We start from the raw sequence: 15,450 nt of genomic DNA on the forward strand, positions 1-15,450 counted from the left end.
AATGGTTCTGTGTATTCTGAATTCAAAGAATGATAGCTAGTTTTCAAAAGAGCTCCTAGGTTTCAGACTTTTCCTAATCTTACCTTTAATAGGTACATTTAATATAATGTACAATACAAGTTCTTGGAATAACATCTCAACTGAGTTGGCACTGTTACTGCTCAATAGCTTTTCATATTAACCTTTTAGTTTTCTAACATCAATGTCTTTAAAACCAACATACACATCTTGGGCGATAGCTTTGGAAACAGATGAGCTTGTCTTTTCAAAAGATTATTGCAAGATTGTGCTGAGATGTGTATTGTTTCTGAAGGGACCAAGTTCCTTTTGATTCAGCTTAATTACTACATCAAATAGATTTTGTTTTTTGAAATGATATAAGTAGTTATAGTGGGAATTTTCATTAGTTGAAATAGCAAATTAAAATGCATTTTAGATGCTAACTTGACATTACACTCCATTTAATTCTGAGTAATACAAGTAGTTTCAGTCTGGAGCAGGCACCTTGCTGGTATTTAAACTTCTGCATTGAAAGCAAATTGCTATTAAACTGTGAAAATTCTAGTGATTGTTTTCTGTTAACTATTATTTGACTTTTTTTGAAGGATAGATGTGATGTTTGTCAAAAGTTTCTGTTGTGAGTGTGTTCTCGAAGTGGTAATGATTTCAAGCTGTAGAAGTATTCCTGGATCTCAATTGAATTTTAATGTCTTTATGTTTGAAATGCATATACTTTTATATACATATATGCATATACATATGAGCTCATACACATTTATAATATTCTGCTTGTTATATCCTAGAATATGGATAGTATACAATAAGGTGCATATGCTATTCAAGAAATTAATTATGATTTCAGTGATTAACGTTGCTATAAAAGTTTAGATATTTGACATAAGCTGGTTAAGGTGTAGAGTTCATACAAAATTAAACATGATTGTTGACGTAAAAGTTTAAGCAGAGCACCGCAAAAACTATTGCTTCAAAGTTCTAAGCTTGTCTTGAATCTTCTGTTTGCTTCAAAAGCTGGTCTGGAGTTATTGCTTGATCGAGTGAATGACTTGGTTGAATTTCGTATTGATGCTGTCCTTCAAGAAATGACTAGAGTGCCACTCTGTAAGTTGCCAGATGATGAACCACTGAGCTGTGAGGAATTTCTCCAAAAGACTAAGGTTATTAGATAAAAATTTCATAAAGAGGAGTTCAATGGTTTTGAATTAAGATATTTTCCTGTTTTTATGACACGAAACTAGCGCAGAATTAATGTAGCATGCATGGGAAAGTGAAAAAGGGAATCCTCACTTGCTTAGCTGCAACCTTAAAAAGGAACAAAAATACCAAATGCAAAGAGGTCGGAGTTCAGATGTTCTTTTCTGAGTTTGTTACTTTCAAGCCAGCTACTGCATGATATTTCTTTCATGCTTTAATATCACTCAACTGAAAAGCTTTTCCCCTGTGATAGTATCTTTTTTGTCATTGTTATTTAATTCAATTCGTTTAAATAAGGGAATGCCCATCTGATGCCTGTGAATAGCTCTATAACAAGTACACTTTGTTGCCTGGGAGAGTAAATACTATGCAATTGTTTGTGTACTGAATATCTTTGTTAATCCGAAACTCTCCTGAGTTGCTAATGGGATGTGCAAAATATACTCAGAAGTGCCTAGGTGAAGTTATTCTGGAAATAACCCCTTCCTTCATCCCAGCAAAATACTGTTATGTTGACAAGGATTAGCTGTGAGCAGTTGTTATTCAGTTAAAAAGCTGACTAAGCTTGTAATAAAATTGGATGTCAGAATGATTTTATGAGGCAATACTGAGGTATTTTGGCATTTCAGGATATAATGTTTAACTTGTGTTTTACCCTGAAATAAACTTCGCTTTAGTAAAAATTGTAGAAAAACATGTCGATAATCCCTATCCCTGGCCTCTTAAATTAAAGTTTTTTTTCTTGCTATACTTAGCTTTTTTGGCCTTTCCTCTTTTGTTCCTCGTAACAGCTCACATTGTTTTTAAATACAAAGTAAAACTTACTATTTTATGAAGTGAATGGTTATTTTGCAAGTCTCACACTTTTGTAAAGTTTTTTTGTTCACTCTGTTGCTTTCCTGGTAGGTCTGGTACTATACTAAATGGAGTAAAAATATGTGAGTGTGAGCATAAACACCTTCTCAACACTATGCGACAATTGATACTGCTTAATCTGCAAGAAAATGTGAGCTGCTACACAGCAATTACAACACCACAGCAGCAAACTGATTTGGGTTAGCAGAACAAGTGGTATACTAACCCCAGTTATGGGTACAATCAAAACAGTAACAACATTTGTAAGCTTATTGTAGTTTTTAATTAGAAGGGACTGTAAATAAGTTCTATCATATAACCGGTGTCTTTAAGTTTCTAAAGAAATTGCTGTAACAAAAATATTTAGACTGTGGAAAAAACCTCAAAGTACTTTGTTTAGGAGTAGTTGTGATACTGCAAATCAGATATGGCTTCTCTCTCAACTAGACCGAATCATTAGGAAGATCAAAGATTCTGTCTTAAAATTTGGAGGTGACTGAATCTTTCTAATGGCATAATTTTTCCAATTATTGATTTTTAATTAAATGAAGGTAACCAGGTTTGATTAAGCTTAAAGAAATAGGAGATAACAAGGAATACAAAAAATATAAGGCAGTTATAGTTAAAAGTTAGGGTTTGCTAAAGCATACTTAATAAGTTTTACCATAAGTATTAAACCCCCCCTGAACAATACTTTAATACATTTCTGAATTTTATTAAATCTAATTCTTTGATTCCTTATCCCCCAGTTACTAATTTTCTTATTTATTCTAATAGATTTTGATAGCATTTTTTTATCTCCTATCTATTTATAAATGGGAAATATGGTTGGCTAATACTCCTTTGGCACAGCCACGTAATGGTAAAACGGCACTATCAAAAGAAAGGATAAATCTTGTACATCTATATTGGAAAGTTAAGAAAATTAAGAAGCACTTATTTTTGGGAGCCCTTTAATGGAACTAAGCTTTATAAACACTGACTCATTATATTAACTATGGGTGAGCCATGTGATTTAGGAAAAAAGCCACAGTGATTTTGAAAGACAAAAAAATCCAACAGTAAATAGTTCTGAACAAACCAATTTAAAAATAATGTTCTATATTGATCTTGTTTTTCACAAGTCTGAGGCCTTGACATTTGTGTTAGTGAAGGCTGCTGTGACTGTGAAATAGACATGAGAACTGGGAAGATAAAAACATGTATTGTTTTTGTTTTATAACAGGAGCTCTGTATAAGAGGTTCTCGGACTTTACATTTGAAAAGCTCACTGGTGGAAGATGCTGTTAACGAGCTGATTAACATGTTACTTGACACTGAGGTACAGGTCAGTAAAGAAGATAAGTCAGTTGCACCCACTGTTGAAGTAAGGGGAAAAAATACAGGTAAGAAGATTTTATTGTAGCCCTGTGGTTATGTTTATTTTGCATGCTGATGGTATGTGTTGGGGTTATTGTAGCTTAGCTGACTGAAGTATCAATCAGTATCTAATGTCTAAAGACTTTTGTTTGAATTTCCCTGAATAATGGATCATCTATCAATCATTTATCATCTTCTAAACAGATCAATATTATCAGGCTAACTTGAATGTTGAAATGTTAATGCCATAGAAGCAGCTGCTTGCAGGCTTTGCTTAATTCCTAGAGAGAGAATATAAGAAATGATATCTAAATCATGTCAGTTTGTACTGAGTAAAGAAGATGGATAGGAGTGAAAGGAATTCTACACCAAAGTACAGATTACAAATGAGTATAATCTGCACTTCTGTAAAATTCAGCTGTTTTTCAGAGACCTATGGAGCTGCTGCTTTATTGTGTTTTAAGTCCCATAAATTGATTTAACTAACTAGATATATGATATTTTAGCAACAGAAGAGGAAAGAAGATCAAAAATTTTGACTTCATCCCACAATTCCAGTGAGATATGGGCTGGACTGTCTCCTCCATTAAAGCGGAAGAGAACGGATTTAGAAGTATTAGAGGAAGAAGCCAATGAACTGCTTTCCTACTTCAATCATTGTAATATTGACGCCCTTTTGAAAGTCATTCGAAACACTTTGGAGACCATACGCAAGCATATCCATGCATCTTCCACAGTCAGCTTCTTAGGTGGCCGTATTACAATACTTTGCTTTATTAGGTCATAAAACCAAAAAAATTATAAATGTAATATACCTTAACTATATATATATATAAAAAGAAGCCGCATATGTAAAAGAAGGGAAAACAAAGGGAGTTTCAATAAGCTGTCTCGTTAAACCACCATTGATAACATGGTATATTTCCAAAGGATTTTTTTTTTTTCTTGTGACACTAGGAATGTGTCATTGCAATGCTGTTTCTCTCAGGACTGACTGTATTGTTCTGAAGCCAGATATTATGTTTGGAGCTGACTTAATAAGTACTTACTTACTTGACCTTGGCTTTTCCATAAAACTGTAAGAAAAAACAATAGAGAAAGAGATGCATAAGTGTATCCCTTACTAATTGCCTTCAGATCTTTCTATGCATTGTTATGAAACACTCTTCTGTTTTCTTGTTCCATACTTTTAAGAAACAAATATAAAGACATTTTTTGTTTGGTCTCTGTAGCACGCAAGGCATAGAATATTACGAGATTGTGCCCAATTTAATATGCTGACAGGGAACACAAGCCAAAATTTCCTGCTGTCAGAGTTTAGCTGCACAGAACAAGTTAAAGAGGAGCTTCATGGAAAGAAATAGCAAAGCACTTAGTTTTCTCTTGTGCTGCTGTAGACTTTATGTCTTCTAAATTACTCAGGAACGCTTTTCTTCTTAAGGAATTGCACTCAATACTCAACATTAAGAAATATATATTGGTTTATATCATTGCAGTGCACAGTCTGACATCCTGAAAAAAATGTGAACAACCTTTTAATTTCTTTTTTTTTTGTCTTTTGTTTAGAAAATCACAATCCTTCTAAGAAGATAAAAAGTGCCCATCCTATAATTAGGACTAGTATTAACTTATCAATCCCTAATATCATCATGTCACCCTCTTTGGATGAGGTACAGCAGACACTTAATAAAGCTGTACATAGTATTGTGAAAGTAATGAAAGGAGTTGGACAGTGGAGCATGGAGAGAATATCAAAGGTTTGTGTCTTTTAACTGCCTCACTTAAAATTAATGTTTCAAAACTGCTGTGAATAGTACATGAAATTTTATTTCTTCCTCAGAAGAAAATGTTAGAGAAAAAAGTGGCTTTGTTGCGGTGTGAGAGCAGAGACAGCGATTCTGATGGTGGAATGAAAGAGTCTGGAAAGAAAAGTATCCATGGTAATTATAAACTCTGACATCACTCAATTTAAATGTTAGGTTAATGTGCTTCATACAGAATATGTTAAAGCATATTAAATACAAAATGCATTAAAAATGGTGGAATGAAGACTTTAGAGATTTTAAACTGCCTTGGAGGATAAATAGGATATAACAACAGTGCCAGTGCTTCTCTTTGTGATTAGAAACCAGGCTTACCTGAGAATACTTGTCTTTGTGTGGATTTGAGTAAGGGAATTTTTTTTGTGCCTCTCAGAGTGGTGTACTGCTTTGGGTTTTTTGAAGCATGCGAAAAACTGCTGGGGTGCCAGCTTCGCCAGCACAGTAGAAACTGGGAATGAGTTTGGAGAGTAATTATAGTCACTGTCACTACACAAAACATCTTTCATGATTTGTCAGTGCGGTTTGTAACATGGCATGTTCAAATGGCATCGTTAAACTTTTGCTGAAATTCCTATTCAAAGGGTAAGTTGAACTTAAACACAACCTGGTGCTGAAAAGAAATATTTATATCAATTGCAGCATTGCCGGAGAGAGGATTGTTTAGAGGATTGAACAGACTGAAATTTCTTGAACGGTTTTATCTTAATCTGTTTTGTGATCAAACATGGAAATAAGATATTGAAGGCATTAGTTCAAGGAAGTTTAAGACAGTATTTTTGATTGCTGTTTGTTTCTTGCCTGAAATGGTTTAGAAGCCAAGCAAATTAATTGTTGTACTTTGTACTTCAGGTACTTAAAAAATAAACTTAGTCCTTTTGGGTTAGCTCCCTTTTGCACACCTTAAAATTAGGAAAGAAATGCTTGAACTGGTTAAGGAATAAAATTGTTCTTTCAAAACTAAAAATTTCTCTTGCACGAGATGAAATCAGAAAAGATAACAAGTTCAGTCTTGTGAGCATTTGCTAACTAGTGGACCTTCCTTTTATTTTTCTCTCCTTTTGAGGACTGGCTATGATCATCTTCTTAGATTTAATGTTAATTTGTATTTCAAACTGTCAGTTGTGATCTATCCCACATTATTTCAGAAAATAAAAAAATGTATGTATTTGCTCAATGCTGAGACACCAGTAAATCACTTGGGTGAAGTATACAGGATAAACTTTGGGGAGAGGTGAGAGAAAAGGAAAGGTTATAGTTGAAAGATTGGAGTGGAACTTGTTCTAAATTTGACAGAGTACCTAGATGAAGCACGTTTCCTAAAATGGAGAGGTTTATTAATTTGTGGCAATTATATTTGCCACCTAGACTTCTAGTTTCTTTTTTGATTAAGAAGAACACAACTCTTTAAAATGCATGCTTATTGAAAAAGAGGTTTTTAGGTTTTGTCTATAAGAATTTACTTGTCCTGAACAATATATCTCTCTTATAAATCGCTTTTGAATTTGAATCTGTTTTTATAGATAGTCTGTCAGATGTATCATCACTCAGTTTGCCTGATCCAGTGCAAAGCCAGAACTACTTTAAGAGTGTTTCAGAGAACAAGGAAATTATTAAATTAGTCTCTTTACTCAGCACTGCTATCAATTCTACAAAAAGGGTAAGACAATAAAGACGTTAATTTAATATCACTAGCCAAGGGATATTAATGCATTACTTTTAACATCCTTGAGCAATAAGGGTAGGCATTTAAATCAGTGATAAATCATGCAAATGAAAAAATGTGGGATGGTGGATGGAAAACATGTGGCTGCAAATTTGAACATATGTTTTGAAAGTGTAACATGGGTTGTATACTCTGTTCACAAATTCGAGGTTTCGAATATTACATAAAGTGAAAATCAGATCTGATGAAAAACTTACCTCCAATTGCTGAAAACATCATAAAATAACTCTAGGTCTAGTTGAGCTTTATGTATTTAATATAGAACTGGTAGTAATTGTGCAAGTGTGTTAAATACAGTTTTATTTACATAGAAATTCTAAAGAAGCCAGCATGATTTCTGCCCCATTATGAAGGGTTAATGAAGGGTTTTGGAGGAAAACTGGTTGTTGGCTTGGCATTTGTAAAGTGCTGCATAGGATTTGTTGCTGAAGGTTACAAGGTAGTTAAGGGATATGCATAATTTCTTTGCCCTTTTCTTATATTATGCACTCTCTAGCAAACTGTAGGTATTGAACTGATATTTCTTTGGGGAACTCTGCATCAGTTGCTCCTGGGGCCAGTCCAACCTTGCAGTGAAGCCTTTACAGGTGAAAATTTCTGACCCAAGGCCTTGTAACTTCAGTGGTATGAAAGTACAGCAAGCACAATGACATACAGGTTGTGCTGAAGCATAAGGTGCAGTTGGTAATGGTAGATAGTTACCTTGGTATTTTAATACTCAGTATTTTGTAATTGGAAATTTATCATTTAGCCAGATTTAAATGCCTGCAAGCACTATGTTTATCGTAAGTCATGATGAGGATTATCCCTTGTAGCATTCACTTCTCATTTACTTGTTTAATTAGCTGAAGTGACAATGATGTAACTTTATCTGATATTCCCAAACTCCTGAGGATCAGAAAAATAATTATTGCACACTCCTTAATAATATTAAAATCAAAGATACTTAAATTGAGTGTAGAATTTAATGTTGACATCACCCATATCAGACATGTAATAAATTTTACCTCATAACTGCTCTTTCTATTTTGGGCCCTGGAGCTCACATTTCAGCTCCTAGTTCAGAAACGGTAGGTAAGGACAAGTGTACTCTATCCTAGTCTTAATGGAGTATTTTACTTCCCACTGATTCTTAGGATTTTGACTGAAGAATCACTTCATTGGAAAAAATGTAACTGATTTGACAAATTGAATGTGATTAGCATGCAGTTCCTGGCAAGGTTTGTGATTGCTAATGGAATTTGCTTTAGCTTAAATTTACCAGCTGCCTTATGTTTAGTGAGGTGATGCAACCGGCTTCACCATAGACTTCTTAATGTATTCCAGCAAGCACATGCTGGAATTTCTGCATACAATACTGAGAATCTTTCTTTGAACTTCTGATGTGTTTCAGGAAGTTCTTACAGCTTTGGAGAGTTTTAGTTGCTACCACCACATATGGCAGAGGGACAAGGAGGAAACCATTGATAAATTCATGATGGGAAACCCATTACTGTCTGAATTTGAATCTGAAATTCTGCATTTCCAAGACGTGGAGCTGAAAATCAGTGCTGAACCTGAGTACATCTGCGTGGGAGCTATTGCACTGTACACTGGTAGAGTTCAGCTTTCCACTTCTCTCTAGAGAATATATGCTTCCTGACTCGCAAAAGAAGGAGAGATGTTGCTTAGTTTTGGGTGGATGAACTAGGTTAAAGATGGAATGGAGAAATGGGTGTTTGCTGTTTTGCAAATGCATGCCAAAAAAACACTAATGCAGGGGTATCTGTGAGCTTCGGCTGGAGTTCTTTCCCCCATCTGGATACTTTGCTCACTTACAGAGTGGATGGTAGATGTTTGCCTGTCCTTCTGTCGCTGATCCCCATAGGTACATATTTTATAGGAGTAAGATGCTACATTTGATTTATGCTGCTTTTCTCCTTGCCTGGTTCCATGTAATGAGACAGCTGAAAAGCATTCTAGTTAACACAGCTGATAAAGTGAAACATGCATGCTGCTGCTGATTCTCTTTTTGTCATGAAAACCAGGCTTCAAATCGAATAGCTCAGGTTACAGATCACCTGACTAAATTTTGCATGAGCATTTTACACCAGTATAACAGCAAAGACAGTTAGAAACTATGATGGACTGTAAGAAATCATGCAAATGATTTTGAAGGGAATGTCAAATCTGAGGGAGCAGAATGATTTCTTCATTAGGAAAGAGTGTCAATCAACTGTCTTTGATTATATCATAAGGAAAAGAACCAGAGAAACAATCTGGCTGTTGATACTTAGTGGAGGTGAAGTAGTTCTGATATTTAATAAATCAGAAAGACTATTGGGTGTGAAAGGTAAGCACTGTGTGAAAAAGGGACACGAGTGATTTCTGCACAGGGAAGGAATAGGTAACAGTGTTGAAATTATATCCACCTAGAATGTTATATAATGCTTGTGTTGGTATTGATTTTTTACTTTTGAGAACTGAAAGGAAGAAGTTTGTATTTTATGTCATAACTTTAGAGAAATGGACTGGATTGTTGCAAAATTGGGCAGCAACTCAGCAAGACTTCAATTTTCTCTCTAAAATTTTTTTTTGCCACTTGGTTCCACTGATGCTACGGACAAAACTTAAAAAAAGTAAACAGTTGATGGACTGTTTGGTTTCATTAAAAGTCAGATCTCTTTTGCCAGCTTCCATAATCAGACTCTTACTTTTCCTTCTTGCATTATTTCTTTTTTTTAGAGATTAGTTTTTGAAAGGATTTTAGACTTAGATGAAAATATGAACCAATTTGTTAGTGATGTATAGGACAAAAATTTTATAATGATACATGAACAAGACGGCAAGTGTGGAGTCCATCCCCATCTTTCCAGTAGGAAAGATGATATATTCTGAGCTGATATAGGAAGTAAGCAATCCTGAATTGCAAGCAATCCTATAAACCACTCAAAGGTGTCAATGCGATTTCATGCTTTCTGTACATGGTACATGGGTAGTTAGTCTGAGAAAAGAACTGGGACCAAAGAGAACACATATTACAGAAAGATTAAAAGCGCATCTTAAAAAATATCTGCAATATCTAAATATCTCTTAATTGTTTAATGTTTTTAGCTGATTTGAAGCTAGCATTGAGAACAGAAACCAAAGCCTGGGTGACTTTGCTGGGCCGTCATTGTAATAAGAAATACCGAACAGAAATGGAAGCAATTTTGACTTTTATAGAGGAAACTGATAAGAAGTTAAATCGCTGCATCAAGGATCTAGATGATATAAGAATAGCCATGGCAGCTTTAAAAGAGATCAGAGAACTACAGATCTCCATAGACTCTCAAGTTGGGCCTATTGAGGTAATTAACAGGAATGTTGCATGTATGGGTGCCGTTTCAACAGAGAGCAATTATTTTCTGGGTTAAACCTTAACAGTGCTTTAACTGTGAAAAGGTATGATTAAATACGTGTTAAATATTCGGTGGCAGACCTGTTGTGTTTCTGTAAACCTTTTTTTAATGGAACTCTGATTAGGACAAATGTAGGCTTGTTGAGGTCAGGGTGGTTTAGTGAATAGTGCACAAATTGAGTGATTGCGTTAAGAAGAAGATGAGGATACAGATGTTTTATGCAAGAAACCTTTTTGGCACTTTCTGGAGCTTTTTGGAACTTCTTGTGTAAGAAGTCTGTGTATGAAAAGCATTGATTTATTGATTTTCCTCTCTGTATTTTTTTTTTTTTTTGGTTTAGACTACTGAAGAAGCTGATTATATGTGTGAAAGTGATTATCAGCTATATCATGGGCTGAAATAAACATAAAAAAATTGAATTCCTTAAAGAAGTTCACTTACTAGAATGTATTTATTGAGCATCTGTATGCAGTATGTTCTTGTATGTGCAAATGATGTAAATGTGCATAGAGCCTTTCCATAGTCTAAAGAGTACAGCTAAGAAGGAATGTATCTCTCAGCCTTATAAACTGTGAGGGGCTCCCTAGTTGTGTGAAGGAGCAAAAATGGGGCAAGTAGTTTATGGTGAAAAGCAAAGTATATCTGTATCTGGAACCTCCTGTGAAATTTTCATAGGTAATGTGATCTCTTAGGAAATGGCAATTTTAGAAATTCCTGGTAAGACATATCTTGATTTGCCAGGTAATGTTTTTTTCACATAGTGGGGTGGCAGACAGTTTTGCAAATTGCAATTTGATCGAACTGGAAAAGGTAAATGAAAATAATTCTGCTCTATACAAAATTTTTCAGATGGACTATTATACCATAAGATTAATTTCTACCCACCTAAGATAATTCAGAGTAAGTGAATTACAGTTGTGTTTTCTGTGAAACTTGACTAAGGGTTTCAGTATGTAGAGTGTTTGTACATTGGTGATACAGCTGAAGATCAAGTAGATTTTTAAATAGATTCCTCACTCTGAATGATGAATGATTATAACATTTGAAATATTTCCAACACCTTAGTTGTGGTAATTTTTGATGTGATTTTCTAATTTTTTTTTTTTTTTTTTTTTAAACATGAAGCAGCGCTGAAAGGTTTTGTAGAATAGAAGGTTGCTTCACTTTCTTGAACGCCCCTGCTTAGATGCTTTCTCATGGTTCACTTCCCATAATATCCAGCTTGGGTTATTGCAGATAACTGATGATATGGATCAGAAAAATATTCTAATTAAAATAAAACTAAAATCTGTAGACTTCAGGAGTACTTTAACTGGAAGTAGTTTTTCAGACAGTCAGATTGCACTAGGACAAATAATCTATCAGAAAGCAGAATGCTATGCAAAAGGTGAGCTGTTAAGGAGAGCTAGCTAGTTTTATTTTTGATGTTTCTTTCAGTTTGGTATAGGTTTGCCAATTGCTATGCATAAAGATGAGATTTTCTTTTCCTAACATATGAATCTCTGTTCTTAAAAATTTTAAAACTTAACATACACATATGTGTAAAATTAACTTCACTTACCACTTTGAGTATCTCGATTGAACCTTCTGACAGGAATGCTATGCTATGTTAAACAAATACGGTCTTCTTGTGGCCAAGGAAGAGACAGAGAAGGTGGACACTTTGCACTACACTTGGGAAAAACTGCTAGTCCGTGCAAATGAAGTACAGAATGAGCTCATTGCTTTGCAGCCGAACTTCAGAGGAGAGCTTATTAGCACTGTGAAGACTTTTACTGAAGACTGTGTGCAGTTCTATTCAGATTATAATCAGGCAAGTGGTTTACTGTATTAGAGGAGCTTTTGAGGAGCAGTGGGAACATGGAGACATTGTGGAGTTGACTAAAGGGAAAGGGATATGCATCTGTCTGAAGATTATATTTGCTCTTGTTAATGTGGTATTTGAATTTCAAAGTAGGGTAGGCTTTGCTTATTTTTTATATGTGACTAAAGTACGTAATGCTAGTAACAGTTCTTAAAGATTAAGACTTGAAACATTTAGGGTTTATGATAAACAGCTAGTTGTCAGGAGCAAATGTGAAGATTGGGACTAATGAGAAGTTGTTTTAGAATGCAAGAAACATTTTCTGATGTCAGATAGAAGTACGAATGACTTAAACTCTTAAATTCTTTCTCGGTAAGGTATGAGTCAAGCTGAACCACTCTTGTATCATCTTCTAAGTAATGCTGATTTTTACTTGCCTAGCCTTTGCACTGTTATGAAAACTTCTGCATTAAAAGAAGAAATAAATTTCCTTCTTTGTTCTTTAAAAAAGAAAAAAAAGTGCTTATTCTAGTAGATAACTATGATCTGTAGTGTCAGTTATATCTGACATGGGGATGTAAGCCTGCAGCCACAAAGATTTCTGAATTTAGCATTTAGAAAACGATGAATAGAAGAAAGTGGTGGCTATATTCACCCTCTAAATTCACATTCTATTATTTATTTATTTATTTATTTATTTATTTATTTATTTATTTATTTATTTATTTTTAGAATGGGCCAATGGTGGTTGGTTTACAGCCTCAGGAAGCCAGTGACAGGCTTACTGTGTTTCAGGTACTGTTAATTCTAAGGCATTGTTTAACAGTTATTGCAAGTAAATTAACACCTGTAGGCTCTGAGAATGAATCAGAGCAGTTGAACTAATTTTCATTGATATATTGGGTTACTGATTAGGCAAGGTCTATTGAGAGCTGATTTGGTATTTTTTTCTATGCATTGGTAAGGGATGCTAGTTAAAATTAGTTTTTTTAGGAGCTAATAAAAGGCTAAATGATGAGTAATAATTACTAGATTTAAGTATCTTGATAACAGCCTACTCTCAAGTTTAGGGTATTTCGCTATATACTGGTTTTGTGTTCATTATTGTCTTTTTGTCATGAGCACAACTCTGCCCAATCTTCCCTTCCCTTTGTTTTTTTTTTTTTTTCAAATAGTATTAAAGATTTCCATTTAAACTGCCTATTTCATTATTTTTCCTGTCGAAATGTTTTGTTTGTACCATGATTAATCTCTATCACTGTAATGATGGCTTCTAATGTTTTTTCTTTTCCAGTAGTGCTATTCATTTGGCTTCCTACTATATTCCCTCACATTACAGTTGACAAATTTTGTTATTCTTTGCTGCTTAAATTGTAGCAACCCTTACTTCAACCCTTCAGTAAAAGAATTGCACAGCATACTTGAAGGGGTAGGGTTTGCTGCATCCACCTTCCTTTGCTTTGCATGCCGTGCTCCACCTCTTCAATGTACAAGCATTTATTGTTCTATCGCTGTGCCACAGGGAGTAAATGGCCTCCCTGTCAGCTTCTAATGTGCCTCCGAGCTAACTAAAGGTTACTTTTCTCATGAAAATCGTTGACAAAGATGTCAATAGTGTAAGTTGCTAGTATCTCCTGTATACCTTTCTAGTATTTGCTAGACTTTAATCACTAATGCAGCTCTAAGCATTATGCCAAATATTGAATATTTAATTTAGTTTAATCTGTTTTTTATTCTTTCCTAGAATCGTTTTGATCATCTTTTTCGGAAATATATTACTTACACAGGCGGGGAAGATCTTTTTGGTTTGCCTGTAACTCAGTATCCTCAGCTGCTTGAAATAAAGAAGCAACTGAATCTATTACAGAAACTTTATAATCTGTATAACAATGTAATTGACACAGTCAGTGGCTACTATGATATTCTTTGGTCAGAATTAGACACTGGAAAAATTAACAATGAACTCCTGGAGTTTCAGAACAGGTGAGAAACTGCTGCTGTGGTAAAGATGCCTAAAATAATTTTGTTACTTCTGATATATGATTATAATAATTAACACCAATAATGTATCTATCCATTGGAATATGAAAATAATGCAAAATAGGAATTTTAATTGATAAATACATCCACTACCAACTTCGTAAAATAAAGGAGCTAGTTTTTGACTCTAGGTTTTGAGAGTTACTGTTCCTTAGAGACCTTCTTGGCTATTTTATTTTATTTTATTTTTATGAGTTTGGAATATATGTTAAAATTGCTATTTATTTTGTTCCTGAAGGGAAACTTCACTTGTTTGTTGTAACAGTATTATTCATGAGGCAGATTCACCATAGATATCTAAGGCACATTAGTGACTTGCTGAAGTTTTCCTACAAAATCTGATGTATTGCATACCTGCATTCATAGAAGCTGAACTTTTCATCAAACCAGTAATCAGATGATTTAAAGAATTAAACCTTCATATTCTGAGGAACATGTGTTTTGTTTTTTTGTTTGTTTTTTTTTTTTTCCCTAGAGTACAGATCAGGGCATATCACAAACTTTAAAAAAAGGTGAAATCAAGATATAAAGCAGTTCAGTTAATTTTTGAAGATAGCTTGGACAAAGCATATTGGAATTATGCACTTACACTTTTTAAAGGTTAGCATGTAGGTTGCTGCTCAGCTACCAGTCAATGAAATAGTATGGAAACAGATTTTCTTGCATACAGAATCACATACAGAATCTTCAGAATACAGGCAACCTGAATTTGAAAGATATGTGGTTGGTCTGTGGTTAAATGTGTAACAGAAAAAATATTTGAAACTTGTGGAAAAAGATTTCATTATTTCTACATAGATGCCATAAGCTTCCTCGTGGTGTAAAGGAATGGCAGGCTTTTTTCGACCTAGAGAAGACCATTGAGGACTTCAGTGAATGCTGCCCGTTGCTTGAGCGTATGTCAAGTAAAGCAATGATGCCTCGGCACTGGAAGCAGATTGCAGATCTCACTGAACACAACTTTGATGTGGAAAGCGAAACATTCAAACTGAGGAATATAATGGAAGCTCCACTATTAAGATATAAAGATGAAATAGAGGTATTGTGAAGGAAAAGAAATGGATGCAGGAAACAAAACAATCTGCTTGAATAGTATAGGAGTAACAGTAGTAAGAAGGAAAATGGAGTATTTCTAAAAAAACCCAGAGAAATGGACTATCACTTCAGCTTCCTGTATAAAATGACACAAATAAATTGTGGTGTCAACTCCTCTTTTTAAATCATGTAACTTGGCCCAGGAATAGATTTGTGAGG

General features: G+C 34.4%; 1 protein-coding gene across 1 annotated transcript in view; it reads left to right on the top strand.

Moving 5' to 3' along the window:
* DNAH5 (dynein axonemal heavy chain 5) overlaps positions 1-15,450 on the top strand; it is a 122,096-nt gene that overhangs the window by 25,477 nt on the left and 81,169 nt on the right. Inside the window, exons 17-28 of the mRNA XM_062610808.1 lie at positions 1,030-1,175; positions 3,293-3,452; positions 3,933-4,175; positions 4,993-5,183; positions 5,267-5,366; positions 6,770-6,906; positions 8,366-8,567; positions 10,066-10,301; positions 11,947-12,165; positions 12,889-12,951; positions 13,901-14,139; positions 14,995-15,235. Of these exons, the coding sequence (XP_062466792.1) occupies positions 1,030-1,175; positions 3,293-3,452; positions 3,933-4,175; positions 4,993-5,183; positions 5,267-5,366; positions 6,770-6,906; positions 8,366-8,567; positions 10,066-10,301; positions 11,947-12,165; positions 12,889-12,951; positions 13,901-14,139; positions 14,995-15,235 (2,177 nt within the window). The remainder of the gene's footprint in view (positions 1-1,029; positions 1,176-3,292; positions 3,453-3,932; positions 4,176-4,992; positions 5,184-5,266; positions 5,367-6,769; positions 6,907-8,365; positions 8,568-10,065; positions 10,302-11,946; positions 12,166-12,888; positions 12,952-13,900; positions 14,140-14,994; positions 15,236-15,450) is intronic.

This window comes from Pezoporus occidentalis, unplaced genomic scaffold (genome assembly GCF_034315485.1).
Source record: "Pezoporus occidentalis ecotype Australia unplaced genomic scaffold, CSIRO_AGI_Poc_V1 ctg15, whole genome shotgun sequence".
In the NCBI taxonomy this organism is placed as follows: Eukaryota; Metazoa; Chordata; class Aves; order Psittaciformes; family Psittacidae; genus Pezoporus; species Pezoporus occidentalis.